The sequence below is a fragment of the Ammospiza caudacuta genome, chromosome 17, assembly GCF_027887145.1.
Source record: "Ammospiza caudacuta isolate bAmmCau1 chromosome 17, bAmmCau1.pri, whole genome shotgun sequence".
NCBI classification, from domain to species: Eukaryota; Metazoa; Chordata; class Aves; order Passeriformes; family Passerellidae; genus Ammospiza; species Ammospiza caudacuta.
In genome coordinates, this window is record NC_080609.1 from 16,462,187 (window position 1) to 16,488,839 (window position 26,653).

Here is a 26,653-nt window from a genome sequence, read left to right on the forward strand (position 1 = left end):
ATGTCGCGCAAGAAGGCGGCTCGCAGCAAGGGCGGCGGTGCCGCGCCCTCCGCCGCGCTGCCCCCCGCCGGACAGGGCTCCGGCCGCGCCGCCGCCGCCCCCCGGGGCAGCTCCGCCAACGCCGCCGCCGCCGCCGCCGCCGAGCTGCCCCGCAACGGCGGCGCGGCGGCGGCCGGGCGGCCCTCGCTGAGCAGCAGCGGGGAGTTCTACGACCTCGCCTTCAAGGTGCGGGAGCGGAGAGGGCAGCGGGGAGGGTTGTGGGAGTGCGGGGTCAGGCGGGTGCGGGGCCGGGGGTGGCGTCGCCGAAGTTCCCGGGGGCCAGGACCGGGCGGGCATCCCTGCATCCGTGCATCGCTGCATCCCTTCATCCCTGCATCCCCTTCTCCCTTCATCCCTGCTTGCCTGCATCCCTGCATCCCTGCTTTCCCCTCTCCCTGCCCTCATCCCGCCCTCCGCTGCCGCCCGGTCGGGGTCTCGCTCGGCGGGGGCTGCGCCCGCAGAGCCCCCGGAGCGGGGCTGGGGCTGCGGGACTTGTGCAAGTGACGGCCAAAGGCTGCTCCGGGGAGTTGCCGTAAGCCCCCGATCCTGTGAACCTACAGGAAAGCGGGGCTGTGAGCACGGTGATGGTGGCACCCCCGAGGGGCACCGAATGTGCTCCGGCTGCCGCTCAGATGTCCCCAGCCTGCCGGGCTCGGTGGCTTCTCCTCGCTGCTCAGAGCCTGGCGAGCGATATATCACCCTCACAGCGCAAATGAATCTGCTTCCTCCCCACCTCTCCCCTGAGACCTGATGGAAACCCAGCTCGGAGCCCATTTGATTATTTTCGGGCTCACACAGCGATTTTGGGGCTCATTTAGTGATTTGGGCTGGGGGCAGGACTCGGTGAACCCCCCGTGTGTTTGTGACGTGACCTCCGTGCCGAGCCCGGGGCACCGAGCCTGGAGAGAGCGGCTTTGCTGGGGCAGGTCCTGCCCGGTGTGGTGGGGAGAGCTTGTGCCTGTGGTGTTGTGGTTTGGGGGTTTGGGATGTGGGCTTGGAGGTGTTCAGGTTTGGGGTGTGGGGATGGAGATGTTCGGGTTTGGGGTTGAAGGTGTTCAGGTTTGGGGTGTGGGGTTGGAGAGGGACATTCCAGAAATGTGCTTGTTTGCTTTGGTAGGTGCTTGGTCCTGATACATCTGCATTAATGGTTCAACAGCTTCCCTAAAATGGAGCCACCTCTGTGTTTGCACTGGTCCTTGGCTCCTGGAGCTCACCCCTGCCTGCCCAGGCTGGGGCTTTCCCTAGGGATGGTCCCCATGGCACAGAGATGAGCCAAATGTGTCTCAGATAAGCCCAAACACGCCGGGTACAGAAAGCATCTGCTGATGGTCTGGCTGGTTTTCACCCAGTGGCAGACAGAAATTGCTTTGTGTCCAGTAAAAACCTGGTTTATTAAACTTTCTCCTTCCCTTCCCCTCTCCTGAGGCTCCCAATCTGTGCCAAGTCCTGGGCACAGGGCTGGCTCCTGGCTCTGGGAGCTCTCTGTGCCCGATGAGGCTTTGGTGCTGCTGAGTGGGGAGAAGCTGCTGTTGAGAGTCACCGATTACAAAAAGATGTCTGGAAAATTTTTTAAAAAATCAATATTTTGTACTAAAATGACTTTTTTCCTCCCTTCCCTTGGCTTCACACTGGTACCCCTGTGGGCTCTGGCTGCCCTCACCCAGCTCAGTGCCTGGTGCTCCTGTGGGACACCAGTGTGGGGCTCTGCTGGGGTTGTGGGGCACCGTGGGCACATCCTGCCCTCCTTGGCAGTGCCAAAGTGAGCTGCACCCGGGGCTGCTGCCGCCTCTGCACAGGGCTGGTGGCATTTGCCACCTCTGGCAGCCCTGGGAGGGTTGGGTGTGACCCGGGGCAGTCCCTGCCATAAAGCCATTTAAATCCTGTCACGGGTTAATGGCTCCTGGAAGGCTGATGGCAGAGGGAAGGAGCCTAGGGTTTTGGGGAGCTGCATTTGGAAGCAGCCTCAGCTCTGCTGTGGTTGCTTTGTGGCAAGGACCTGCTTGCCCTGTCTGTGCCCAGGGCAGCTGCTGGGTGGGGAAACTGAGGCAGGTGGGGAAACTGAGGGAGGCGGCACCGGGAGCTGCTCCCTTGGCATCCACGGGGGGCTGGCAGGGTGGCCGCGGGCATGTGTGGGTGCCACCGAAGCGAGGGCAGAGTGCTGGAGCTGGCACTCATGGCTGGGGACCCCCAAGGGCAGTGTCACCCTCCTGGGGTGCCCCACATGGGGTGGGCTGTTCTGTGGGGGGCAGCTCTTGGTTTCCAGGGGCTTTGTGCCCCCATGAAGGACCTGTTAAGTGCCTGTCAGGGCAGGGGAAGGTGTCTCTAGTTTGGTGACACGGTGCAGGGCCTTGTGTGCCTTCCCCACGCTCCCCTGGCTCTGAGGACATCGCTCTTGGACGTGCTTCTTCCCCCCGTGCACCGCTGCCCAGTGCTGTGATGGGGCAGGGTGATGGCTGTGTTGGGGTGCCTTCCCAGCCCTGCAGCCTCACAGCCATCCCTCCCTCCCTGCAGGTGATGCTGGTGGGGGACTCGGGGGTGGGCAAGACCTGCCTGCTGGTGCGCTTCAAGGACGGCGCCTTCCTGGCCGGCAGCTTCATCTCCACCGTGGGCATCGACTTCAGGGTGAGTGGAGGGGCCCGTGAGGGTCTGGCAGGTGGGTGGTGGGACGTGCAGGGGGGTAACAAGCACTGAACCTCTGCAGCTGTGTCAGCTCCAGCAGCAGCAGCTGCTTTGTTACGGCTTTGCCAGGGATGGGGCAGCCTCTCCTCTGCTCAGGATCCTGGGGATAATTCCTGTAACAACTGAGGCCTGACATCTGCCATGGAAATATTTCCCTAAGGCAGTTCCAGTGGGTTTTAAGAGTTGTTTGTGTTTTTTTCTTGGAACAGCAGAACCAAAACTGATAAAAAGCAGAGTGTCCTGGAAGAATCCCCTGAGCACAGCTCTGGGGTGCTGCTGTGGGGCTGTGCTGTGCTGAGGGGTCTCTGAGGTCTCTGCTTGGTTGGGAGCAATGGGAGCATCTCCTGATGCCAGGAGAGCCATGTGGGCAGTGGTTGGAGCTGTGCAGCTCCAGTGAGGACAACGGGGACTGCTCCACACAGGGAATAAGAAGAATTCTTATGGGGGAAGAAAGGGGATCACATCACAATTCCTGCAGTGCCCCAGTGTGCCAGGGCATCCCTTGCCAGGCAGGAGCATCTGAGTGTGCACCAGGGCCCCTGTAACCTTCCCTTGGCCGTGTTCCCTGTCAGTCCCGTGCTGGGGGGGCTGCCTGGGCTCTCTGTGGCTCCCTCAGCCCTGTCCAAGGGGATCCCCCCCCGTGGGGTGGGACAGCAGAGCCCCAGCAACGGTGACTTGGCAGAGGTGGCACCAAAGAGCCTTTCCAGCAGCTGTGCAGGGCACGAGGCAGGGCTGGCACCAATGCAGCGCGCCTGGCTTGCCAGGATCTGCCGCTCCCTGGCCCTCACCAGTCCCCCAACCATCTGCTACCCCCAAAGTGTGAGCCTGTCACCTCCTGGGCTGTCTGGGCAGTGCTGCTCTCCCTGCCCTGCTCCCGGCTGTGCCATCTCTCTCTCTGATGGATTTGGCTCCATTTGGGGGCTCTGCTGTGAGGAGCTGCTGGTGATGCCACCACACACCAGCGTTGTGCCTTCCCAGCTGCCTTTTCCCAGCAGGATCTCAGATCTTGGCTTTTATGGGAGATGAGTGTCTCCTGTAACCTGCTGCTTGCCTGGGGTGTGGGTAATAACCCTGTGGAAGGGTGAAGGACAGCTCAGAAAGCTTTGAAGGAAGGCATGGGCCATGCCTGGCGAGGCTGGGGGTGCTGCAGGTGAAATGGGTGAATTGGGGTCTGTAATTGCATACAGAGGTAATTACACAGTGTTCAGGTGTCCTTCAAATAAAAGGGTTTTATTACTGATCGAAGTGATTGATACAGAGGGCAGCCATAAAACCCTGTGACTTATTGATTAGAGTGCTGAAATGACTGTTACTGAGGAGCAATCAAATTAGGGTTAATTTACTTCTCTAATAGAGCTGCTAGAGCTCCGTGTCTCTGAAATGGGCAGATTATACAGTGGGGGAGATCATGCGGATGCCCTAAAACTCATTATTATCGTCCTTGCAAGGCATTCATAATTTTGGGGGGACATGGAAATAGTTTTTTGATGTGCCTCTGCATTCCCAGCAGGATAATCCTGTTTGGTAATTGTGGGCACCGTGATGCAGGTGATGCTCTGGGGTGGCAACACCGGAGGCTTCTGCTGGGTTTAATTTGTGTCTTTTTAATCACAGAACTGCCACATCCCAGCTCCTTCTCCCTGCAGCCCCGAGTTTGGCAGGGTTTGTGGCTGCAGCACTGAGGTGGTGGCAGTGGGAAGGTGTCACTGGGGCTCTCTGTGTTCTCTTGGCCCCTGTGCAGGGTGCTGAGCGAGCTCAGGGGGTTATTTGGGGTTTTTGGCAGGGTTTTTGGCAGGGATTGTGGCACTCTCCGAGCCTGGCTGGCACCAGGGAGCTCCCCAAGGCCAGCGTGTGTGCCAGCTGTGCTCCTGCGCACGCCCGGCCTTGCCGGGCCCTGCCACGTCCCTGGGGCCATCCTGGCTCAGCACAGCACGGGCACGGAGCTGCCCAGCTCCCCACACTGCCCTGGGCACCATCTGCACTGTTCTGATGCCACCTGGTCCCTGCCATTGCTCTGGGGCACCCCAGGCCAGCCCAGCTCCCTCCTCTCCCACCCTCTGCTCCCACTGGGCTCTGGGATCATTGCTGGTGTTCAAGGATGGCACCCAGAGCTGTGGCTAATGGCTTACACAGGCCAGAGCCAGTGTAAATGAATAGAAATCCATTTCAAATGAATCTGGCATTCCTATTCCTAATGGCCCCTGAGGTTTGTTCCCTCCCACTGTTTTATGTGAGGGAGAGCCTCCCGCGACCGACGTGTTTGTTTATTATCATCGCTTAAACAAAGAGGGATGCTGATCTGAATGTGTTTGGAAAACAAACCACTGATGCTGGGGAAATAAAGATGATTGCAATATTAACAAAGGCATCAAAATGGCACCTGTTGGCTTTGAGCTTTGGAGGTGCTGCGTCCTCAGTGTTCTGTTCCAGGAAAATGTGGTTTGCTGGGGGAGCATCCTTAGCTCCTGGGGGTGATTCCAGCCTTCCCAGTTCAGATGGGACAGGGCCAGGCTGAGGGTGCAGCGATGGGTGGGTGCCGTGGAGGCAGAGCCCTGGGCAAGGGGACCTGCTCTGGCAGGGCTTTGGCTGAGCAGGAACCTCTGTCTGAGGAGAAACCTCTGCCTGAGCAGAAACCTCTGAGCAGAAACCCCTGTCTGAGGAGAAACCTCTGAGCAGAAACCCCTGTCTGAGGAGAAAGCTCTGTATGAGCAGGAACCTCTGAGCAGAAACCCCTGTCTGAGGAGAACTCTCTGTCTGAGCAGGAACCCCTGTCTGAGGAGAAAGCTCTGTCTGAGCAGGAACCTCTAAGCAGGTACCTCTGTCTGAGGAGAAAGCTCTGTATGAGCAGAAACCCCTGTCTGAGCTCCCGAGCTGTCCCCCAGGCTGGGGGACAAACCCCTCTCTGCCTTCAGCATCTGGATCACAGGTGACACCCTCAAGGTGTCGTTGCCAGATAATGAGGGGGTCAATTACTGCCCCCCATGAGCTGTGCCGTGGCACCGGGGAATCCTGGCAGGTTTCTCCCCACAGATCCCCGCAGGTGAGGGCACAGCAGCTCGGGGCAGGCTGTGGGTGCTCTCCTGGCTTCGCACACTGGGGCTCCAGGGAGAAGCGGCTCCTGGAAAGGAGCAGGTGTGGTGCTCAGGGGTGTGAATCCCGATTTTCTCAGTGCCACGGCGGGAGCTGCCTCTCCTTGTGATTTTGGCAACGCTTCAGAAACCTCGACAGAAACTCAAGCTGTGCAGCCGGGGGGACTCGAGTCCTGCGGTGACAGCTGAGTGATGGGAGTGTCGCCAAAGTGAGGAGCCAAGGGGCCACCTGAAACCCCCCGTGTCCCTGTCCCCAGTGACACCCGGGCTCTGGGGGGCTGCCCCATCCTCGCAGCCCCGAGCTCTGCAGGCTGGGCAAGGGAAGAGTTTTGTGCTAATTGGACCTGAAAGGAGAAGAACATAAAAGAAACAAATTAAGGATGCACTCTTCTCCCTGGGAAGAGGTGCTAATGAGCTCCTTTGCGTTCGCAGGGGTGATGGTTCCTGTGTTAATCAGGGCATGAAACCGCTGGGAAGGTTTTTGGTGGGGTTCAGAGCAGGGTGGGCTGCTCTCGGTGCTGTCCCGGGTGTGCAGGGGTGTCAGTGCTGTGCAGCACAGCAGCACCGTCCTGGGCCCCGGGCACATCTCCAGCTGCCAGGGCAGGCGGTGGCACAGGGCACAGGGGACATTCCCTTTGAAGGCCCAGCTTTGATGTGCGCAGGTTCTCAGGGCTTTGGGGGGTTCAGCTGCTGCCCAGCCCCCTCGGGAGGCTCCGTGCTCTGCCCCAGCCTTGGCTGTGCCGTGGTTAACGTGGGAGTGCTCTCAATAAAATAAAACCTGTCCCGGTGGCCCTGAGCTCTGAGGACTCCTGATTACACCCAGCCCTGTGCGGCTCAGGGCTGGAATCAGCGGTGCTAATGTGGTTTTTTTTTTTTTTTTTTTTTTTTTTTTTTTTTTTTTTTTTTTTTTTTTTAATATGGGAGGTTTGTGGCATCTCTGGTTGTTTTTTGTTGTGTTTGTGTGTGCCCCTTCCATGGGCTGCCCTCTGCTCCTGCAGCGAGCTGAGCTTTGCTGAACTGAGCTTTGCAGGAGGATGGGAATATTTTCCCCAGCTCTGTGGGGTGTGCAGAGGAGCAGTGACCACGGTTTGGGTCCACCCAGACTGGTCCTGGGGGTGCTGGGAGAGTGCTGTGGGTGCCTTGAGCATCTGCTGGTCCCCAGTGGGCACCCAAATCCCTGCCCTTGGGGCATGCTCTGCTCCCCAGCAGGTGCCCAAATCCCTGCACACATCCCTGCCCACATCTCTGCCCAAATCCCTGCCCCATCCCTGCCCCATCCCTGCCCAAATCCCTGCCCACATCCCTGCCCCATCCCTGCCCCATCCCTGCCCAAATCCCTGCCCACATCCCTGCCCCATCCCTGCCCAAATCCCTGCCCCATCCCTGCCCACATCCCTGCCCCATCCCTGCCCACATCCCTGCCCACATCCTTGCCCAAATCCCTGCCCAAATCCCTGCCCAAATCCCTGCCCCATCCCTGCCCCATCCCTGCCCCATCCCTGCCCAATCCCTGCCCCATCCCTGCCCAAATCCCTACCCCATCCCTGCCCCATCCCTGCCCAATCCCTGCCCCATCCCTGCCCCATCCCTGCCCTCCCAGCCTTTGGAGGGCTGGAGCAGCCTGGAGCCTCCTGGAAGCCCGGGCTGGCTTTTATCTCAGCGCTTGGCACGGACCATTAGCAGGGCTCATTTTCTGGTGGATCAATCTGGAAAAAGTGGGAGGGGAGCTGCTTAGGCCAGAAGAAAGAAATGGAAATAAATTAATTTCAGTGTCTTTCTGTGCAAAATGAGCCCTGGATGTTGGAGGGAGGGAACAGGGCAGAGTGTTTGGGGTGGGTTTGGGTTGGTCTCCAGGGCTGGAGCTCTGCAGGGAAGAGTTTTTTCTTTTCCTGGGAGAAACATCTTGGTGCTGCCAAGTTGTTTGGATCAAATTCCCTTCATGGGGCCATACCAGTGGGAACAGAGGTGCAACCAGGATGGGGAAGGTGGGGCAGGAGCAGGCAGGGGATGCCTGTGCTCCCACCTTGAGTATTCCCGTGGCAAATGCTTGGAACTGGATGCCCTTTGAGGTCCCTTCCAACCCAAACCATTCCATGTTTCTGTGTGTTCCCAGCAGCTCTTTGTCTGAAAATCAGTTTGCTCTGCAGCTCCTATTGCTGGATGAATTTTAATAGCAGCCAGTAGCTGATTTCATATTTTTGCATTTCTCACTGTGTGGAGAGCTGGGCTCATTTTGCCCAGAGCAGATTTCCATCCCCGTGAGTGCTCAAGGACGAGCTGGATGGGGTTTGGAGCAGTCTGCTCTGGTGGAAGGTGTTGGACCTGGATGCTCTTTGAGATCCAACCCAAACCATTCCAGGAGTGTCTGATGGTTCCTGCCATGCTTCCCACCTTCTGCCTGGTTCCAGGGTATGGATATGGTGCTGCCACCCTGCTTGGGGACCAGCTGTGCCCAAATGCAGCACGGGGAGGCAGATCCTGGCAGGTTTGTGCCCCTTGTGTGTGGCTCTGAGGGTGCTGCTCCCACACAGCTGCTGGTGCCCATTCCCCACTCCCAGGACGGGCTCTCAGGGCAGTAAATGCCCATTTCCCTGGGAACCCAGCCCTGCTTTCCTTGCAGGGCTGGCAGAGGGACACTCAGAGCTCTGCAGCCTGTCGTTGCATGCAGGGCTCAGTTGCCAGGGGATGCTGCTGGTGCCCGCGGTGCCCGTGCCCGCTGCTGGCAGCTCCCGGGCTTCATCCATCCTCCTGTGCCTCCTGCTCCTGGAAAATAAACCCATAACCCGCCCCAGCTCTGCAGCACAGCAGGGAGATGCAAACCCTGTGTGCAGGCGGGGATCCCAGGCACAAGGGACTCCAATCCTGCCCCGGGGAAGGCACAGAGAGGAGATGAATGCCTTCAAAGCAAAAAGTGCCTGAGCAGCTGGGGTGGCAGCCAGCCCCAGAGCCTGCTGAAGAAAACTCTTCCCCAGCTTAATCCTCTTTGCAGCATGGTGGGAAGGTGCCTCCTCCGCCTCCTTGGTGTCAGAAATACCACCCAGAATAGTTTGGGTGTGGAATTTTTGATCCATCCCAGCTGCCAGGATGGTGCTGGGCATGTGGGGTTTGCAGGATGCTTCTGGAAGGGCACGAGTGTGTCCAGGCCCCTGCAGCCCTGGTGCTCGGTGTGCTCCTGGTGCCTGTTGGTAGCCGGTGTCCCTGTGGCTCTGTCCTGGCCTGGGCTGGGTGGAGTGATGGATTTCATCAGCTCAGGGGCAGAGAGAGGGCCTGGGCTGCTCAGGAGCTGCAGTGCAGGACACAGGCAAGGAAAACACAAACCTGGGAGCTGCTGGTGCAAGGAGGGAGCTCGTAAAGGTGCTCACACAACCTGCCTCTGTATCCTCCTGGCCAGAGCTGTGTGGGAGCCCAGAACCCCTGCAGAGGATGGGAACCATGGGGAACTCTGTCACAGACATCTTTGTATGAAATATCCTTTCCTTGGGGTTTTTCCTCCTGAGAAGCTGAGAGGCCTCAGGAACAAAATGCAAACAATGGTTATCTGCTGCTGTGGAATGCAACAGGTGCATCTGGGATTGGTCTCATGTGGTTGTTTGTAATTAATGGCCAATCACAGTCAGCTGGCTCAGACAGAGAGCCCGAGCTACAAACCTTTGTTATCATTCTTTCCTATTCTATTCTTAGCCAGCTTTCTGATGAAACCTTGTCTTCTATTCTTTCAGTACAGTTTTAATGTAATATATATCATAAAATAATCAATCAGCCTTCTGAAACACGGAGTCAGATCCTCATCTCTTCCCTCATCCAAGAACCCCTGTGAGCACGGTCACAAAACTCAGCTGGGAAATTCAATTCCCAGCCCTGCACGGTGTGTCTGGGTCAGATCCCTGCCCTGCTCCAGCCCTGCAGGGTCCTGTGCAGCAGCAGCTCGGGCTGGGAGGGCTGTGGGCACACGGCTGGGCTGTGCTGGCTCCTGCCTGGCTGCTGCCAGGTGGGGAATTGGCTCTGGAGGGGCCAATTTGGGCACTGGAGCATCCCCTGCCATGGCCCCGAGCCAGGCTGGATCCTCTGCCGGTGCCAGGCCTGACAGGGAGCGTTTCAAACTCTCTAAAACGTTCAAATGGGGCCAGAGCAAGCCTAAATGCTTTCAATATTTAATGGAATACATTTGGCTTAATTTCACTTTCATCTTTTATTTGTGATAAAATATTGAACTCAGCTGTGCAGAACTGGGTTGTTCTTTGAAAGCAGAGGGAAGGCGCCCAGGAAAGGGGGCACGGGTGGGGTTTGGGTGTCTCTGACCCCCCCTCTGCCCCTGGGATGGGCATTTGGGGCGTCCCTGCCCTGTGGCTCAGCTCCTGTGCTCCCCTTGGGCCCTTGCTGCCTCTGTGCTGAGCTGCTGCCTCGTTTTGTTAATTAATTATCGCTCCCAGCAGGGTTTGGGTTATTCCAGGGTGGATGTTGATATCTGTGTGGGGAAGGGTGAGGTGCCAGTCCTGGGTTTGGCACTGCTGCAGTGGCAGGAGCTGGCTCTGGCTGAGCTCACCAGATGTTCTCTGTGTGTTGTTCTTCCCTGAAAAGCACCTTTCCCTTTTTCCCTTTTTCCCTTTTTCCCTTTTTCCCTTTTTCCCTTTTTCCCTTTTTCCCTTTTGCCTTTTCCCCAAAGAGCCCCTTCCCTGAGACCTGGGCCACGGGGTCAGTCCCATCCAGGGGTGATGGTGGCACTGAGCATCACCAAGCTCAAAGGCAAGGCAGTAATTGAATATGCCAAAGCTTGGAACAGTGAGCGCCAGCAGGGCACCCTCCTTGGGAAAAACTGGGGAAAAAATATGGGGAAAAAAATGGGAAAAAAATTGGGAAAAACTGAGAAAAAGCAGCCCCATAAAAGCTGTGTTTGAGATGGAGGGAGCTGCAGTTGGTGTGTCCCTGTCCTTGGATGGTGGTGGGGCACACAGTTCCTATGGCAATGGGGGATTGAGGGCTTTGCCTGCAGAGCCTTTGGAAGCAGAACAGTTTGTGGCTGGCACCAGGGGCAGCTCCTGGCTCCATCCCAGGGTGCTGGAGCTGCCCTGGCCCAGGGGCCCAGAGGAGCCCTGCAGCTCACAGGTCTTTATTTGTCTCCCAGGGACACCGAGCATTTTTATTGTGCCTCAGCGCCCAGTCACTGCCCTGGGGCACTGGTGAATCTCTCGGAAACAGCAGCAAATAATTCATCTTTATGCCTCCCCTGGGAAAAAGTGTTTCTCCCTGATCACAACTAATGTGAGTTGGGAGCTCGTGGTGCTTCAGCTTCACAGGGTGATGTCCCCTGCCCTGGGCTGTGGCTGTCCCAGGGTGCTGTGGGGGTCTCAGTGGTGCCTCTGAGCCTGAGGAAGGTGCTGGTGAGGCTGGGCTGGGTCAGTTCTACCCACAGGAGGTCAGCAGGCAGGAAGGGCCATCTCCTAGGGACCACAAAACCATTGGCACATCTCTGAGGTGTGACTGGTCCTGCTGGGAACACCTGCACGGGGTTTGTTCCATTTTGTGTGGGGATTTTCCATTTTGTTTATGGAAAGTAGGGGTCAGATTCCACAAAGCCATGGCACCCACGGAGCCATGGCACCCACAAAGCCATGGCACCACCTCGCCAGCCCTGGTGCCATCTGCCTGTGTCTCGGGCTGTTTTCCCCCCGCCTGCCAAGGCTCGCTGTTCCAGGCTCGGTGACACGCGGGGGAAATGGAGCCTTTGGCTTTTCCAGCTTTGCCTGTGCAGCATCACCACGGCAACGATGCCAGCCAAGGCTGTGTGCCATTAACGCTGTTACTGGGGGAGAGCCCTGGCTGTGATGTGTGCTGGGCTGGGGAGGGGCTGCGGGTCCTGCCCCACCTGTGCCAGGCTGGGGAGGGGCTGCGAGTCCTGCCCCACCTGTGCCAGGCTGGGGAGGAGCTGCGGGTCCTGCCCCACCTGTGCCAGGCTCAGGAGGGGCTGTGGGTCCTGCCCCACCTGTGCCAGGCTGGGGAGGGGCTGCGAGTCCTGCCCCACCTGTGCCAGGCTCAGGAGGGGCTGCGGGTCCTGCCCCACCTGTGCCAGGCTGGGGAGGAGCTGCGGGTCCTGCCCCACCTGTGCCAGGCTCAGGAGGGGCTGCGGGTCCTGCCCCACCTGTGCCAGGCTCAGGAGGGGCTGCGGGTCCTGCCCCACCTGTGCCAGGCTGGTGGGATGTGAGCCCCCGTGCCCATGGGGTGCCCTCCCTGCCCAGAGCCGTGCCCAGCCAGTGCTGAGGAGCTGGGGGGGGGGGGGTCCTGCTCTGCGGGGCTGCTCCCCAGACCCCTTTGCACTGGGGTGACACGTCCAGGTGGCCTCTGGCAGGGCCGGGTGGCTCTGGGGCTCAGCCCTTCATTGACTGCACCTATCAATGTGCGTGAATTAATGGCAGAAGCGCTCACAGTGCCCAAAATAACTTTGTTCCCAAGCAAGCGTTAATGCCTGGCAGATGTGATGTGTTTTCCCTCCTGGGTAACACGCGTGGGGTCAGAGTGTTCCTGCCGTGCTGGGCGTGCTGGGGGAGCACAGCAGCTCTGGGAGGGCTGATTCCGCAGGGACCAGCCCCATAGATCAGTGCAGAGCTGGGAATCCTCCCACGGGGACCTGGCTGCTCCAGCTGCAGCCCCTGGCTGAGCCTGGCCTTCCCAAACGTGCGACAAAAAAAGAAAAAAATCAACGTGTTTTGGTTCAGTGTTGTTTGTGAAGGGTTGGCAGTGTTGGAGCAGCTTCCCAGGAGTGTGATCTGCGCTGCCCAGAGCCCCAGCACCCACGGTGAGGGATCTGGGCTGCTTTGCCTCCCTGGGTGATTTCCCAGCACAGCCCTGGCTTGCAGCTCCAGAGCCCCACATGGGGACAGCGAATGTGGGGCTGGATTGGCCAGGCTGGTTGGGCTGCTTGGGGTGCTTGTGGTGTGGAAGGGATGAGCTGAGTGTGCTGCAGTTCCTCAGCACCTCTGCATCACCCGGGGCTCTCAGTGGTGCCCAGACCCGGGGGAGAGCCTGCTCCAGCAGAGCAGAAAATGGGAGAGCTGGGACTGCTGCCAGGGAGGAGGAAAAGCTCTGCAAAGATCAAAGCTCTGAGTGCACGGTGCCTGTGCTGTGCCTTCTGCCTCGTGCCACCTGTGGGGCACCCGAGTGGCCGCCCTGGCGCTGGCACAGGAGTGTGGGCAGGGCTCTGCCTGCTCAGCCCCCGTGTCCCCATCTCTGTCCCCGTGTCCCCAACTCAGCCTCATGTTCCCAGCTTTGTCCCCCTCTCTCCAGTTCTGTCCCGTGTCCCCAGCTCTGTCCCAGGGCCATTTCAGGATTCTCCTTGCATAAGGTGGCCAGGCAGCACCATGGGTGAGGAGGGTCCTGCCCTGCACAGGGGGCTGGGACCTGCTGCACTCCAGCCCTGGCTGTCCCTATTGCCACTGCACTGGCTGTCCCTATTGCCACTGCACTGGCTGTCCCTATTGTCACTGCACTGGCTGTCCCTATTGTCACTGCACTCCAGCCCTGACTGTCCCTATTGCCACTGCACCGGCTGTCCCTATTGTCACTTCACCCTGCAGAGAGGGGCTGTGGGACCAGGGGCACTGGGACCTGATGGGAGCCAGCCCTGGAGGCTGACTGCATTCGTACAGACATAGAAAATCTCAGCAGAGCTGTTAGTCCCTCTCTTTTCCTTGAATGCTTCGAAGAATCTGGGCTCAGGTTTGCTGCTCAGCACTTTTTGGGAGCTGTCTGCCTTGGCTGTGGGTGAAGGATGGCAGTGTTTGGGATGAAAAGCTGCAGATTCCTTTGTCAGGTCTTTGGGGATTTCATCTCCTTCAGGGATGAGAAGTGCTGTTTAATAATGCTGTTTGCAGTGCTGTCTGCGGGCGCTGCTGTGCTGCTGCTGGGTGCTGACAGAGTGTTTGCTGCTGCATGTGCAGCCCTGCTTTTCCTTTAATTGGATCGTGGAGTCTTCTCAGAAACTTCAGGGGAGTTTTGAGCCCAGGGCTGGCTGCAGTCACCGAGGCAGATCCTGGAACTGTTTAGGTTTGAAGAGACCTTTAAGGTCAGACAAGTGCTGCTAGGCTTTATTTCTCCCCAGATAAACGACTCCCTGCCTAACAGGACCTGATGAGCCATTTTTCATCTCTGTGCCACTGACAGGGCCGTGTTTGCTGCAGATGAGAAATGATAGAGCAATAAATGCTCCGTGGAGATCCCTGCTCAGCTTTGCAGCGTGCCATGGCCTTGATGAGCAAAACGAAGATAAATATGTCGAGTGCCACGTTCCTTATTCCCAGCATTGGCACAGACCTGCCTGAGCCATCTCTGCCCCCTTTGTTCCCAAGGCTTCCTGGCTTAGAAATAAGCAGAGATATTTTTTTAAAAAAATCCCTTATTTTATAAAGAATGGGAGAAAGAGATGGAGGGGGTGAGTGGTGCAGGGCAGGGTGGTGGGGGAGCTGTGCAGACCATCCAGGGTGGGGAGGATCCATCCCTGTGCTGGAGCTGCAGGTTTGGGCTCAGTTCCCTGCTGGCTGCTGCTTTCTGGTGCTCTGGTCCCCAGGATGGCTGCAGCAAATCCTGCCCTGAGGAATTTTGGGGGTGTTTCTGTCTGGCTGCCTTGGATGGGGCTCAGGCTCACTCCCACTCTCAAAGCCTCACACAGCCCCATCTCCATCCTGCTGGGATGAGCCTGAGTGTCAGAGCTCAGTGCATCCCTCTGGGTGTCCAGAGTTGCCCAGGACCCCGTTGTGGGGATGAGAGCACCTGGGGATTTGATTGTGACCCCTGGAGCAAGTTACCAGCTTTGTATGAGGACCTGAAAGTCACAGAAGTTTAAATAGTATAATAACAAAATAATCACAGGGTGAAAATGTAGATTTTGGGATTTTTGGTACGGGGGTTATGGGGGCAAAATGGAAGAAACTGGGCATGTCTTCTTCTTCTTCTTCTTCTTCTTCTTCTTCTTCTTCTTCTTCTTCTTCTTCTTCTTCTTCTTCTTCTTCTTCTTCTTCTGCAGTGCTGGTGGCACTTTGGGATTGGTTTAGAGCAGAAGTGCACTGTCTAACACAGGTGATAGGCATTGGGAATTAAATGTAAATATGTTATACGTAGTTTGCTGTATAAAAGGACAACACAGAGTGCCTGTGGCTGCCCTGCTGAGCAGATCTCAGCTGGGCAGAGAGAAAATTTTATATATAATAATTAATAAACAACCTCAAGACTGAAAAGTAAAGAGTCCAGACTCATTCTTCAGCTCTGTGGGCTGAAGCAGAGACGCCCTGCACATCTGGGGCAGCAATTATCAACCAAAAGCCGAGACCTGAGCAGCCCCGTTGGGCTTGAGAGCACCAAACCTCATCTGCCTGAGCCTCCCTCAAGGATCCTTTCCTGGATCACCCCAGACTTTGCTGTTCCATGGGCTGGCAGGGAGCACAGCCCTCGCGCGGGACCGTGAATGCTGCAGGCAATGCTGGGAAGCAGAGCAGGGCTGGATTTAGAGCGTATCATCCTAAGCAGATCCTCTTACCTCTAATCTGTCCCTAAGACAGGATTCTCTTCTTGCCAGAAACCCCTTTTATTTGCAGACTGATGTGACTAGAAGATGATAAGTCAGTAAATGTTCAGCGTGCCTGCTCCAACGAGGGCCTGGGCTCTTATCTGGGCAGGGCTGGCAGCCAGGGAGATGGTAATTGGGATTTAATGCAGCGAGCAGGCTCTGCACAAGGGCTGGTGCTGCTCACATCCCTCTCTGGCCGCTGTGGGGACCCAGCTGGACACCGGGGCTGGGGGGCACCCATGTAGGGCCAGGCTTGGGGCTGCTCCAGGCTGGATGTGGCAGAGGGGACAGGAGGGGTGACACGTCCAAGGGGCTGTGGGGCGGCTCTGGGGCCAGGCCTTGGCTTCTCCAGGCTGGATGAGGCAGGGGGGACAGGAGGGGTGACACCTCCACGGGGCTGTGCCTGGAGAGATGCTGAGCCACCAGGAACAGCTCCCTGGCCGGCAAAACCAACCTCAGGGTTTTAACGAGCAGATTTAATGCAGTGTCCTGCTGTTTTGGGCAGATTTCCATATCGATCCCTGATCTATTTTTGCAGCCGCCGTTGGAGGTGGTTATTTGTGTGTCTGCTCTATCACAGCTCAGCCCATTTCCTCCTGGCACAGAGTGTTTGTGCTCGCAGGGGCTCCCTGGGCTTTGCCAGGGGGGAATTTGGCTCCTGGTGTGGCCTTGGCGTGGGGCTGGGGTGCTCCAGTGTCACAGACACGTTTTATGGAAAATCCTTTTCTCGGGATTGTTCCTGCTGAGAAGCTGGTAGCCTCAGGAACAAAATGCAAACATTGATTATCTGCTGCTGTGGAATGCAACAGGTGCATCTGGGATTGGTCTCATGTGGTTGTTTGTAATTAATGGCCAATCACAGTCAGCTGGCTCAGACTCTGTCCGAGCCACAAGCCTTTGTTATCATTCCTTCTTTCTATTCTTTCTATTCTTAGCCAGCCTTCTGATGAAATCCTTTCTTCTATTCTTTTAGTATAGTTTTAATGTAATATATATCTTAAAATAATCAATCAGCCTTGTGAACCATGGAATCAGAGCCTCGTCCCTTGCCTCGCCCTCCCACCCCGTGAACACGGTCACCCTGCAGCCCCCCTGCAGCCACTCCTGCACTCCGGATCTCTCCTGGCTCCCTGCAATAAAGGACAGCCCAATCTGTCCCTCGCTCCCAGCTGGCCTGGCCCGCTGACACCACAACCTAATGACATTTCTGGGTGGCTGCACTGTCAGTCCCACAGCTCATTAGTGGCGCTAATTAACTCTGTGCTGCCCCAGCTCCCGTGCCTGCTTTGATCTATAGTCACTAATGCCATTTATCCCCGTTCTGACAGGAATTTACCCCCCCTCGGCTGCAGGAGATGCCTCCAAGGCCCAATAACAACATTAGAGGGGCTCCTTTCCCGTGGTAAAAGTGGGGTGCACTGCTGGGCAGCACCACAGCAGCCAGCACAGTCACAGGAGCCAGGGTAGGGGTCCCCGGGCTGGAGCCTGAGTGCTGCCCCTGAGCACTCCCCATTTGTCCACTTAATTGCAGAGCAGATTGACCCGTGTATCCAATTTAACTGTAAAGGCTTTAATTAATGAGTCCGTGCGTGTGAGAGCTGCGAGAGGCCGGGCTGTGGGTGGTGCTGAGCCTGGGCTGTGCTGCAGCTTCAGTGCCAGGGGCTCGGGCACTGGGGACGTGCCAGCCGCTCCTGCTGGGGCTCACGGGCACTGTGGGGCCCTGTGATGGCATCTGCCCATCCTGTGGGTGCCCTGTGATGGCATCTGCCCATCCTATGGGCACTGTGGGACCCTGTGATGGCATCTGCCCATCCTGTGGGGGCACTGTGATGGCATCTGCCCGTCCTATGGGGGCACTGTGATGGCATCTGCCCATCCTGTGGGGCCACTGTGGGACCCTGTGATGGCATCTGCCCGTCCTGTGGGTGCCCTGTGACCCAGGCTGTGGCTTTGCCCATCCTGTGGGTACCCTGCGATGGCATCTGCCCGTCCTATGGGCACTGTGGGCACCCGTGATGGCATCTGCCCATCCTGTGGGTGCCCTGTGACCCAGGCTGTGGCTTTGCCCAGGGCTGGCAGTGCTGGCTCTGTGTGGCAGCACTGTCTGTGCACGTCTCAGCACCAGCACAGTTTCACCCCATTGCCTTCCCCTCCCTCCCTTGTGCTGCTCACTCGTGGCTGAGGACGGTGCCAGGGCTGCAGCCAGAGGGGCCTCGCTGTGTGATAATGCTGCTCCTAATTGAGGACCATCTGCACTTGGTAATTTAATTTTTCCTGCATCTGCAAGGTTCCAACTCTGTTTATCTGATGTCCTGATGATTATTTAACTTCAGTGCATCGTGTTTGTCCACCCTGGGCACTGCAGGCATTCCACTGCTGCCCCTGCTAGATGAGATTTCGGAAACATTTGCACTGCCTCGGGAAAAAGGACACAAAACTGAAATTGGGAAGGGTGAGAGCAGAGCTGAGGTGCAGGGGTGGTTTTGCTGCCCAAATTGTGGCAGGAGGCTGCTGGGAGCTCTGACAAACAGTGAGATGAGCAGGAGCCCTGAGCAGCACAGCCCTCCCTCCCAGCAGGGCTGGCAGCACATTTCACATCCCAGTGCCTTGACACACCACAGCTTTTGTCTTTGGATGCTTAGCAGGAGCTCAGCCCCCAGCTGTGCCTTGGAAGGGCTGACAGGAGGGAATTGAGGCATCTCCTTAAAAAAATAATAAAAATTGGGGAGCCTTAGCTGTGGTGTGGGGAGACCTGGGCATCTGGTTCATCTGAACTTCTTGGACACTTCCAGGGATGGAGCAGCCACAACTTCCTTGGGATGAGGCAGGGATACCAGCACCAGTGATGCTCTGGCTGTGTCTCCTGCCTTCAGGAGCCCTTCTACAGCTTCTCACCCTGGAACCCTGCTCTGTTCCACGCCCAATCCTCAGAAAATCAATTTTTCCCCCAGCAGCACCTGGATCCCTGTGCGGAGTTTAATTAGGCCTAAGCATTTACCTCCCTAAAATATAGGTCAGCAATAATTAGTGTGACTGCTGTTGCTGCTGGCTCCGTGTTAATTAACTCCTGAAGGGGAGGTCAGAGCATGTGGGGCATCTCTGGAGCTTCAGCCCTTTTGGCTGCTCCCCAGGTGCTTCAAGGTGGCTTTGGCCTGGGTGATGCATGCTCAGGGCTGGGGCCATGGTGTCTGTCCTGGCACCCGTGGTGTCCTGCCAGCCTTTGGGCACGGCCACGCTGGGGGCACGGCCACATCCCCGGGCACAGCCACACTGCTGGGAGCTGGAGGTGCTGAGTGTGGCCATGGGGATGTGACACTCATTGTGTCCTTGTCCTTGTCACCATCCATCACACCAAGTGTCCTCATGCCAAGAGCTGGGGCCGATGGTGGAACACAGAGCCTTTGCCTTCCTCTGCAGTCCCTGGCAGGGTCCCTGGCAGGTGCTATTGGCAGCTGGGAATGGTGTTTGGAGTGGCACTGTGCTGGTGCAGAGCCTGTGGGATGCATGAACCTGCAGGATGAACCTGCGGGTCCTGCACCTGCACAGAGGAGCATGGAGGGTTTTGGAGAGCAAGGTGAGCTCAGAGAGTGGATCTCCTGCAGAGCATAAACCTGCCCCTGCATAAAGCTCAGCTGTGGCTCAGGTTAGGACAGGGCTGTTCCCCATCCTCTGGGACGAGGTGGAAGTGCAGCTCAGCACTGTTTGTGGTTCTGCCCTGGGGATGGCTCTGTCCCTGCCCACCTGGGAGCCCTAGCCAGACGCACCAAGGTCCAGGGAGCGCTTTGTGGCAGTGGGAACGCTGGGTTTGAGGCGCTTCAGGAGCCCTGGTGTCACATCCTGGGGAGGCTCAGCTCCACATGTGGGGAGCCCTAAACCCCCGGCCGGCTCCCCGAGCCCCAGCTTTTCCCTGAGTCCCTCCCTGCTCCCCCACCCCAGTCCCTGGTGCCTATTTTTACAGCTCCTGGGCTGTGAATCACTTCTCTCCCCCATCTCAGTCGCTGCCTTTGAAGGTATTTATAACCCTGGGCCGTCTCCCTGCGCTGCCTGAGCAGAGGAGGATTCGGCGCTCCGGCTCCGCCTGCCCTCTCCTCCTCTCCACATCCTCGTGGAGACGTGCAGGAGATGAGATGCTCCCTCTGTCCTCCTTGAAACTATCAATGAAGAGCCTCCCCAGGCCCTGAAGGGGTGTGGAATGTGCGGGGACAGGGCTTGGCATGGATCCCTGGGGGTCTGGTGGCACTGGAGTGGCTGGTGGCGTGCCCAGTGCCAGGGTGTGTGTGAGCCAGCAGAGCCCAGCTGGGGTCACAGCAGCCTTGGCCATCCCATGCCGTGGGAGATGGGAGATGGGAGCATCCCAAAGCAGCTCCAGAGCAATTGGAGGAAATGGGATTTAAATGATCAGCAGAGCAGCCACCAGCTGCCTCGTCCCACTGCTGTGCTGTTCCCTGCCCGTGGTCCCAGCACGTCCCACTGATCGCTGTGCTAATTTCTGTGGATCTGGCAAGCAAATTAATCTCTTCTCTGCTCCTTCCCCTGGGACCCTCGTCTGTAGGCTTGCATTCCTTTCATGTTTGGAGAGGCTGGTGCAGATTGCAGGGATGGTGGCTGCTCTGGGACACGGTCAGGATCCATCTCCTGCCCTCCCTGTCTGGCACAGCCACCCTCAGGGGCTCCCACACAGCTCCCAGCTCTGCCAGGGCATCCTTCCACACAAAATATCCCCTTGGCTTTGGGGAAAACCCATTGTGGAGGGACACTTCCCCCTCTGCTCCTTGGTTCCACCTTTCCTGAAACCAAGCAAAACAGGAGGGGAAAACATCCTAAGAGAGAAACCAGGAGAAGAACAGGTCCAAGAGGCAGGAGCAGGAATTATTTTTAATTTGCTGGCTGTGTGTGAAGTGGTTTTCTCTGTCTTTTGAAGACTATTAAAGTGGGATGCTGGTGCTCATTAATTTATGGGCAGCAGTCTCCAGCCTGAGCTGGGTGTGGCATTGCCAGGGTTTAGGTACCCAAATAGATGCAACTTTTGCTGATGCAGGGAGAGATCCTCTGGCTGGGCCCTGGTGAAAATGGCTCTGCAGGTGCTGGGACCAGTGGATGGGGGTTTAAGAAGCAGGAGAGGGGATCAGCCCGAGGGTTTGGGGGAACACTGGCTGGGATGGGGGCTGGCTGTGTCTCCCTTGGCATCGTGCAGCTGCACTCACCCCTCACCACCCTCTCCATTCTCTTTCAGAACAAGGTGCTGACGGTGGATGGGGTGAAGGTGAAGCTGCAGGTATGTCCCCATGACCCTGGAAACATGTCCCTTGCTGCCCTGGGAGTTCAGAGATGGCCAAAGCACCTCAGAGGACAAAGCAGAGGAGCATCCCCAAAATGGGGCCCCACCTCTATCCTTTGTGCTCGTGTCTCCTGCCCTGGGTCAGCCTTACAGACCCTTCTGGCTGCTCTGGCAGGAGCCTGCACAGGGCTGGGGCTGTTCGGGCCACAGTGATGCCATCCCAGCCCTGCAGCCAGAGCTGCTCCAGCCCCCTTAGTTCCTCTGAGCCCTTTGCCTGCAGCTCGGTAACACAGATCCCCCAGGCAGCAGCGTGCTCTCTGCAAACCTCCTGCTGCATTAAGGACTGATAAATCACATTAGCAGCTCCCCATGCATCCATCTGCTCCATGGATTTTCCAATTAATGGCCGTGTTGGGAGCCCTTGGCCACGCCGTGTCCCCACACCGAGGAGCGGGAAGGCGCTGCCTCCGTATTTATTGCTCTGCTCATTTTTCCTATTGATATCCCCGGGAGCAAAAGCTGGAGAAGCTTCCTGGGGTTGCACCATTCTGTTTGGGCTGGTTTGGGTGGGTTCTGCTCAGGTCTGATCCCTCTGCTCCCGTCTGCCCTCCAGATCTGGGACACGGCCGGGCAGGAGCGCTTCCGCAGCGTCACCCACGCCTACTACCGGGATGCGCACGGTAAGCACGGCCACCCTGCTCCTGCTCTGGGTAAGCACGGCCACCTCTGATCCTGCTCTGGGTAAGCACGGCCACCTCTGCCCCTGGGGATCCTGCTCTGGGTAAGCACGGCCACCCTGCTCCTGCTCTGGGTAAGCACGGCCACCCTGCTCCTGGGGAGCTCCTGGGGAGCCCCTGCTCCTGCTCTGGGTAAGCACGGCCACCTCTGATCCTGCTCTGGGTAAGCACGGCCACCTCTGCCCCTGGGGATCCTGCTCTGGGTAAGCACGGCCACCCTGCTCCTGCTCTGGGTAAGCACGGCCACCTCTGCCCCTGGGGATCCTGCTCTGGGTAAGCACGGCCACCCCGCTCCTGCTCTGGGTAAGCACGGCCACCCTGCTCCTGCTCTGGGTAAGCACGGCCACCTCTGCCCCTGGGGATCCTGCTTTGGGTAAGCACGGCCACCCCGCTCCTGCTCTGGGTAAGCACGGCCACCTCTGCCCCTGGGGATCCAGCTCTGGGTAAGCACGGCCACCTCTGCCCCTGGGGATCCAGCTCTGGGTAAGCACGGCCACCTCTGCTCCTTGGGAGCCCGTCCTCAAGCTGCCCCTGCCAGGTGAGGCCAGGTAAGCCAGGAATCACTGGAGTGTTTTCCATGGGAAGCAGCGACCATGGATGGAGCAGGCTCTGCTGTCGCAGACACATTTTATGAAAAATCCTTTCCTCAGGATTTTTTCTCCTGAGAAGCCGAGAGGCCTCAGGAACAAAATGCAAACAGTGCTTATCTGCTGCTATGGAATGCAACAGGTGCATCAGTGATTGGTCTCATGTAGTTGTTTGTAATTAATGGCCAATCACAGCCAGCTGTATCGGACTGTCTGGCCAGTCACAAGATTTTATTATCATTCCTTTTCCTTTGCTTGCAAGCTTTCTGATGAAATCCTTTCTTCTATTCTTTTAGTGTAGTTTTAATATAATATATATAATAAAACAATAATTCAGCCTTCTGAAACATGGAGTCAGATCGTTGTCTCTTCCCTCATCCTGGGACCCCTGTGAACACCACCACAGTGCCAACACCAGCAGTATGAGGTGTTGCTGTGCTGGATTTGTGTGTTCTGCGTCTCACAGGGCCCTCATGGCCAGGGGGCTGTGTGCTCTGTGGGCTGGGTTTGGCACAGGCACTAACGGGCCGTCCCTCTCTCCACAGCCCTGCTCCTGCTCTACGATGTCACCAACAAAGCCTCCTTTGACAACATCCAGGTACAGCAGCAGCCTGGGCCCTCCTGCTGTCCCCCTCGTGTCACTGGCTGGGTTGTGGTTGGCTGTGGGTTTGGTCAGGAGCTGTGTGCTGCTGGTGGGAGCTGTGGTCACTTGCAGCAGGGCTCTGGTCACTTCTGAGCACCTGCAAGGACAGGCAGGGGACGGGCAGAGAAAGTGTTCCCTTTCTCAGCACGTAAAGGGTGATGGATTCACTGCCCCAGCACTGGAGACAGCAGGCAGCTGCTCACACCACGGGGCCAGGGATTACAGGGAATTAGAGCAGGTTTGATTGGATTAGGCTGGATTAGAGGGCAGGGAAGGCACCCCACGGCTCAGGGAGGCAGGTTCGGGTGCCTGCTGGGAGCAGTGCGACTGGCACGGGGCAGCACGTGCAGGACATGGGCATGGGGCACATCCTGGGGTCAGAGGCTGATGTTACCCTGGGAAATGGGATCTGCTAGCAGCCAAAGTGGGGTGCTGGGCTTGCTTGGCCAAGTGGGTACCCCAGGGTTCAGGGGAACCCCAGATACCTTCTTGTTGACAGGGATCATCCAGGGAACATCCCTGGCATTGCCTGCGATGGCAGCCCTGCCTCCTGGAGGTGTCCATGGCAGCACTGGGGCAGCTCCCCATCCCTCCCGTTCCTCTGCTCCTTCTGGAGCCATTGCCAACCCCTTTCTCTGGCTGTGTCCCTCCAGGCTTGGCTGACAGAGATCCATGAATATGCACAGCAAGATGTGGTCCTCATGTTACTGGGAAACAAGGTGAGCCTGGCCCCAGGGCTTTGCAGAGCCTCCTGTTCCTCCCACGGGCAGGGGAGCCTGGCAGGGCATGAGGGGACAGGGAGATACACACTGGTGACCTTCCCAATCACCACAAACTGCTCTTGGCCATTCCTGCTGCAGGTGGATTCAGCCCAGGACAGAGTGGTGAAAAGGGAAGATGGAGAGAAGCTTGCCAAGGTAGGTGAGGTACCTGAGGATGTCCCTGAGGATGTGTACAGGAAATGGTCACCTGGAGACCAGTCTGACCCAAAGTACACCTGGGAACACTTGGCCTTTTTTTCCCTTGTCATGCTCTCCCCTTTCTCCTCATCTGTTCTTCCTTTAAGTTTCTACTAACACCTCGTTTGCCCTCAAGAATCACTCCCTGAGAGCCCTGGGAACACCCCTGGTGGCACCCTGACAGGGCTGTGTCTCATCCCACAGGAGTATGGAGTGCCCTTCATGGAGACCAGCGCCAAGAGCGGCCTCAATGTGGAATTAGCGTTCACAGCCATCGCCAAGTAAGTGAGCAGAGCAGAGGCCTTGCCCTCCAAAGAAGCTTTAGCAGCGTCCAAGCCACGCTGAGATCAACTGAGCTGGGCAGGGCAGCTTGGAATCTTGGGATAGTTTGGGTTGGAAGGGACCGTAAAGGCCATTCAGTTCCATCCCGTCATGGCAGGGACATCTTCCACCATCCCAGGTTGCTCCAAGCCCTGTTCAGTCTGGCTTTAGACACTTCCAGGGATCCAGGGACAGCCACAGCTGCTCTGGGCAACCTGTGCCAGGGCCTTACTATCCTCACAGGGAAGAATTCCTTCCCAACATCCCATCTACCCCCACCCTGCCAGGGAAAAGCCATTCCCTGTGTCCTCTCACTCCACACCCTTGCCCAAACTCCCTCTCTGGCTCCTTCCAGACAAAACCCTCTCCCTGCCAGAAGCAGCAGTAACATCTCTCCCCTTCCCCAGGGAGCTGAAGCACAGGTCCATGAAGCTGCCCAACGAGCCCAAATTCAAGCTGCACGACTACGTGAAGAAGGAAGTGCGAGGCTCTGGGTGCTGCAGGTCCTAACGTGTGTTTGTACAGACTCAGGCCCGTGGGCAGTGTGTGCATGTCCGTCTGTCGTGTCTGTGTCTGCCCCACGGCCAGCTGAGAGCAGGGCACGGAGCAGCAGCAGAAGCTCTCTGGGATTCTGCAGCCCCCGCATCCATCGGCTCCGGCTCCCCTGGCCAGCGTCCCTGCCCTGCTCACAGGTGGGAGGAGGGGGTTTGGAAGGGGCTGGGGTCTCCCTCTGTGCCTGCTCTGTGAGGCTGCTCTAACCCTGGGGAGAGCCAGGCTGTGCTGCAGGGGAACCAACGCCTTCCCCCCACCTAGGAGGAAAAAAGTCCTGATTATTTTCTGGGTAGGAGAACGTCCTGAATTCCCTTTTCTCTCCCTGTGTACCTGGAATCCAGCTGAGAGCCCTGGCCTGAGGCGTGCAGGAAGGATGTTTGAAGGCAGCCGTTCCTGTAGGTGCTTTCTCCTGTCTGTTCATCCCTGTGAGGTGGGACACGTTCCCACAGTGAGGGATTCTCTGCTCCCTGCGAAGGCAGAGCTTGGCTGTCTGAGTGAGCTCCTGCACACCTGGCTCTGTACAGAGATTTCTGAATGTTCATCCCTCTGGGAAAGGCTCTGCTCCTCCTCCTTCCGCCCTTTCTGGTACTTTGAGAAGAATCCTAATGTATTGCAGCTTATTCTAAATACCTTCCTGTAAGTGTGATGGTGTTTTCAGACTGCAACAACGCTTTGATATCTTCAAAGTTCTCTTGGGCAGCTCTTTCTTTTCACCGCGGAGAGCTGGGGGGAAGCTGCAGGCAGTGATTTTACAGGCTGCAGATTCCTGCCAGCTCTCTTCAAGGGCCTCCTCACCCCTTTGGTCTGTGTCAGGCTTTTGGCTGTTTTTTTTTGTCAAGCTGCACTTCTCAGTACAAATCTGAATCTGGATGAAGTGTTTGGCCTTTGGCAATTCCTCCCTTTGAAAACTCCACACACACATCAGCAGGTGCCCGCTGCGGCTCCTCCACATGGAGCAGAATAAATCACGCATCCTTTGCCCTCCAGCCAGCACCAGCCCCCAGCTGCTGACTCAGATACCCCTGCCCCTCATTTCGCCCGGATTTTGGCTCCAGCACTGCCTTCCTGATGGGCACAAGGAGCCTCTGCGGCTCCCACGTGCTCCGAGCTCCGCTCCTCAGGGAGCTACGGCAACACGAGCAGCTACAGCTTCACACGGTGAAAAAGGATCTTAAAATGAACCAGCTTTCTTCCCTAAATAGTACTTTAGGGGAGAGACAATTCTTAAAGTTGTCTGATTTAAATTTCAAACTCACCTGTGGAAAACCCGTTTGTGCAGGAATGTTTGCATTCCCAGCAAACCCTGCTGCCAGTCCTGCAGGAGCAGCCAGGTGATGGAGGGGCTGTCGGGGCCCCCTCACCCCAGTGATTTGGTTTTGTGTGGGGCAGGACCAGCCTGGCAGCTCCGTGGCTCTTTCCTCATCCTGCCCGTGGAGCAGCAGCAGCCCCATCCCGAGGCGACAAGGACTGTCCCTAAAATTTGGGATTCCCAATGGATTAGGATTGCTATTGCTAGGTCCCCACCTTCCCTCTCCCTCAGACTGGCATCTGTCTGGGTTGCAGCTGCTCACTTCTTGCTCAGTGTGGTCTAAAACCAAGAAAAACCCCATAAAATGAGGAAGATTTAAATGTTTCCCTTTAGAGCACTTCCTGTGGGGAACAGACTCTGCTCCAGCAGAGCTCTCACAGCCCTGGTTGTGGTTTAGACCCAAACTTGGAGCAGGCTCGGCCCCTCTCCCAGTGCGGGACTGGTTTCCAGTGCCTGCACACTGGGCTGGCCCCAAGCTCCTCCTCACTTGGGATCCTGCTTGGGATTTTCCACGGGCCTTTGCTGCCACCACGCGGAACCGCTCAGCGCAGCGTTAATTATTCCCGTTAATTGCTCAGAGCACCCAGCCACGCGCGAGGGCTCGGCCTCACCTGCAACATCCCATTTCTGCTGGCTCTTGTTTACAGCTTTCGGTTCATTCCTGTTAATAAAATTTTTTAATAATCTCCATGGCCACAGCGGTGTTTTCATTGTCTAAACAGCACTGTAAAGTCGTTTAAATATTTCAGCTCAGCCTTGAAACCATCTGGATCCACACGGTAGAACCAGGGTATGACACAGTTTCAACTGGATTTTCGGTAATTTCTCCCCAGAAAGGGCTGAACAGCCCTGGCACAGCTGCCAGGGGCACTGCTGTAGTCCCCATGCAACCGAAGTGACTTCAAGA

The 26,653-nt window shown here is 57.2% G+C and overlaps 1 protein-coding gene across 2 annotated transcripts; it reads left to right on the top strand.

Annotated features, from left to right (window-relative positions):
* On the top strand, positions 1-26,394 carry RAB26 (RAB26, member RAS oncogene family). Of its 2 annotated transcripts, XM_058816011.1 has the most exons (10): positions 1-225; positions 2,551-2,661; positions 20,594-20,635; positions 21,252-21,318; positions 22,508-22,560; positions 23,259-23,324; positions 23,466-23,522; positions 23,769-23,845; positions 24,293-24,388; positions 24,779-26,394. In XM_058816011.1, exons 1-10 carry the CDS (start codon positions 1-3, stop codon positions 24,780-24,782), a joined length of 798 nt encoding a protein of 265 aa, XP_058671994.1. In that variant the 3' UTR covers positions 24,783-26,394. The 2 variants fall into 2 exon arrangements, with proteins under 2 accessions (XP_058671994.1, XP_058671993.1); XM_058816010.1 differs by having other exon boundaries at positions 24,293-26,394.
* The last annotated feature ends 259 nt before the right edge of the window (positions 26,395-26,653 follow it).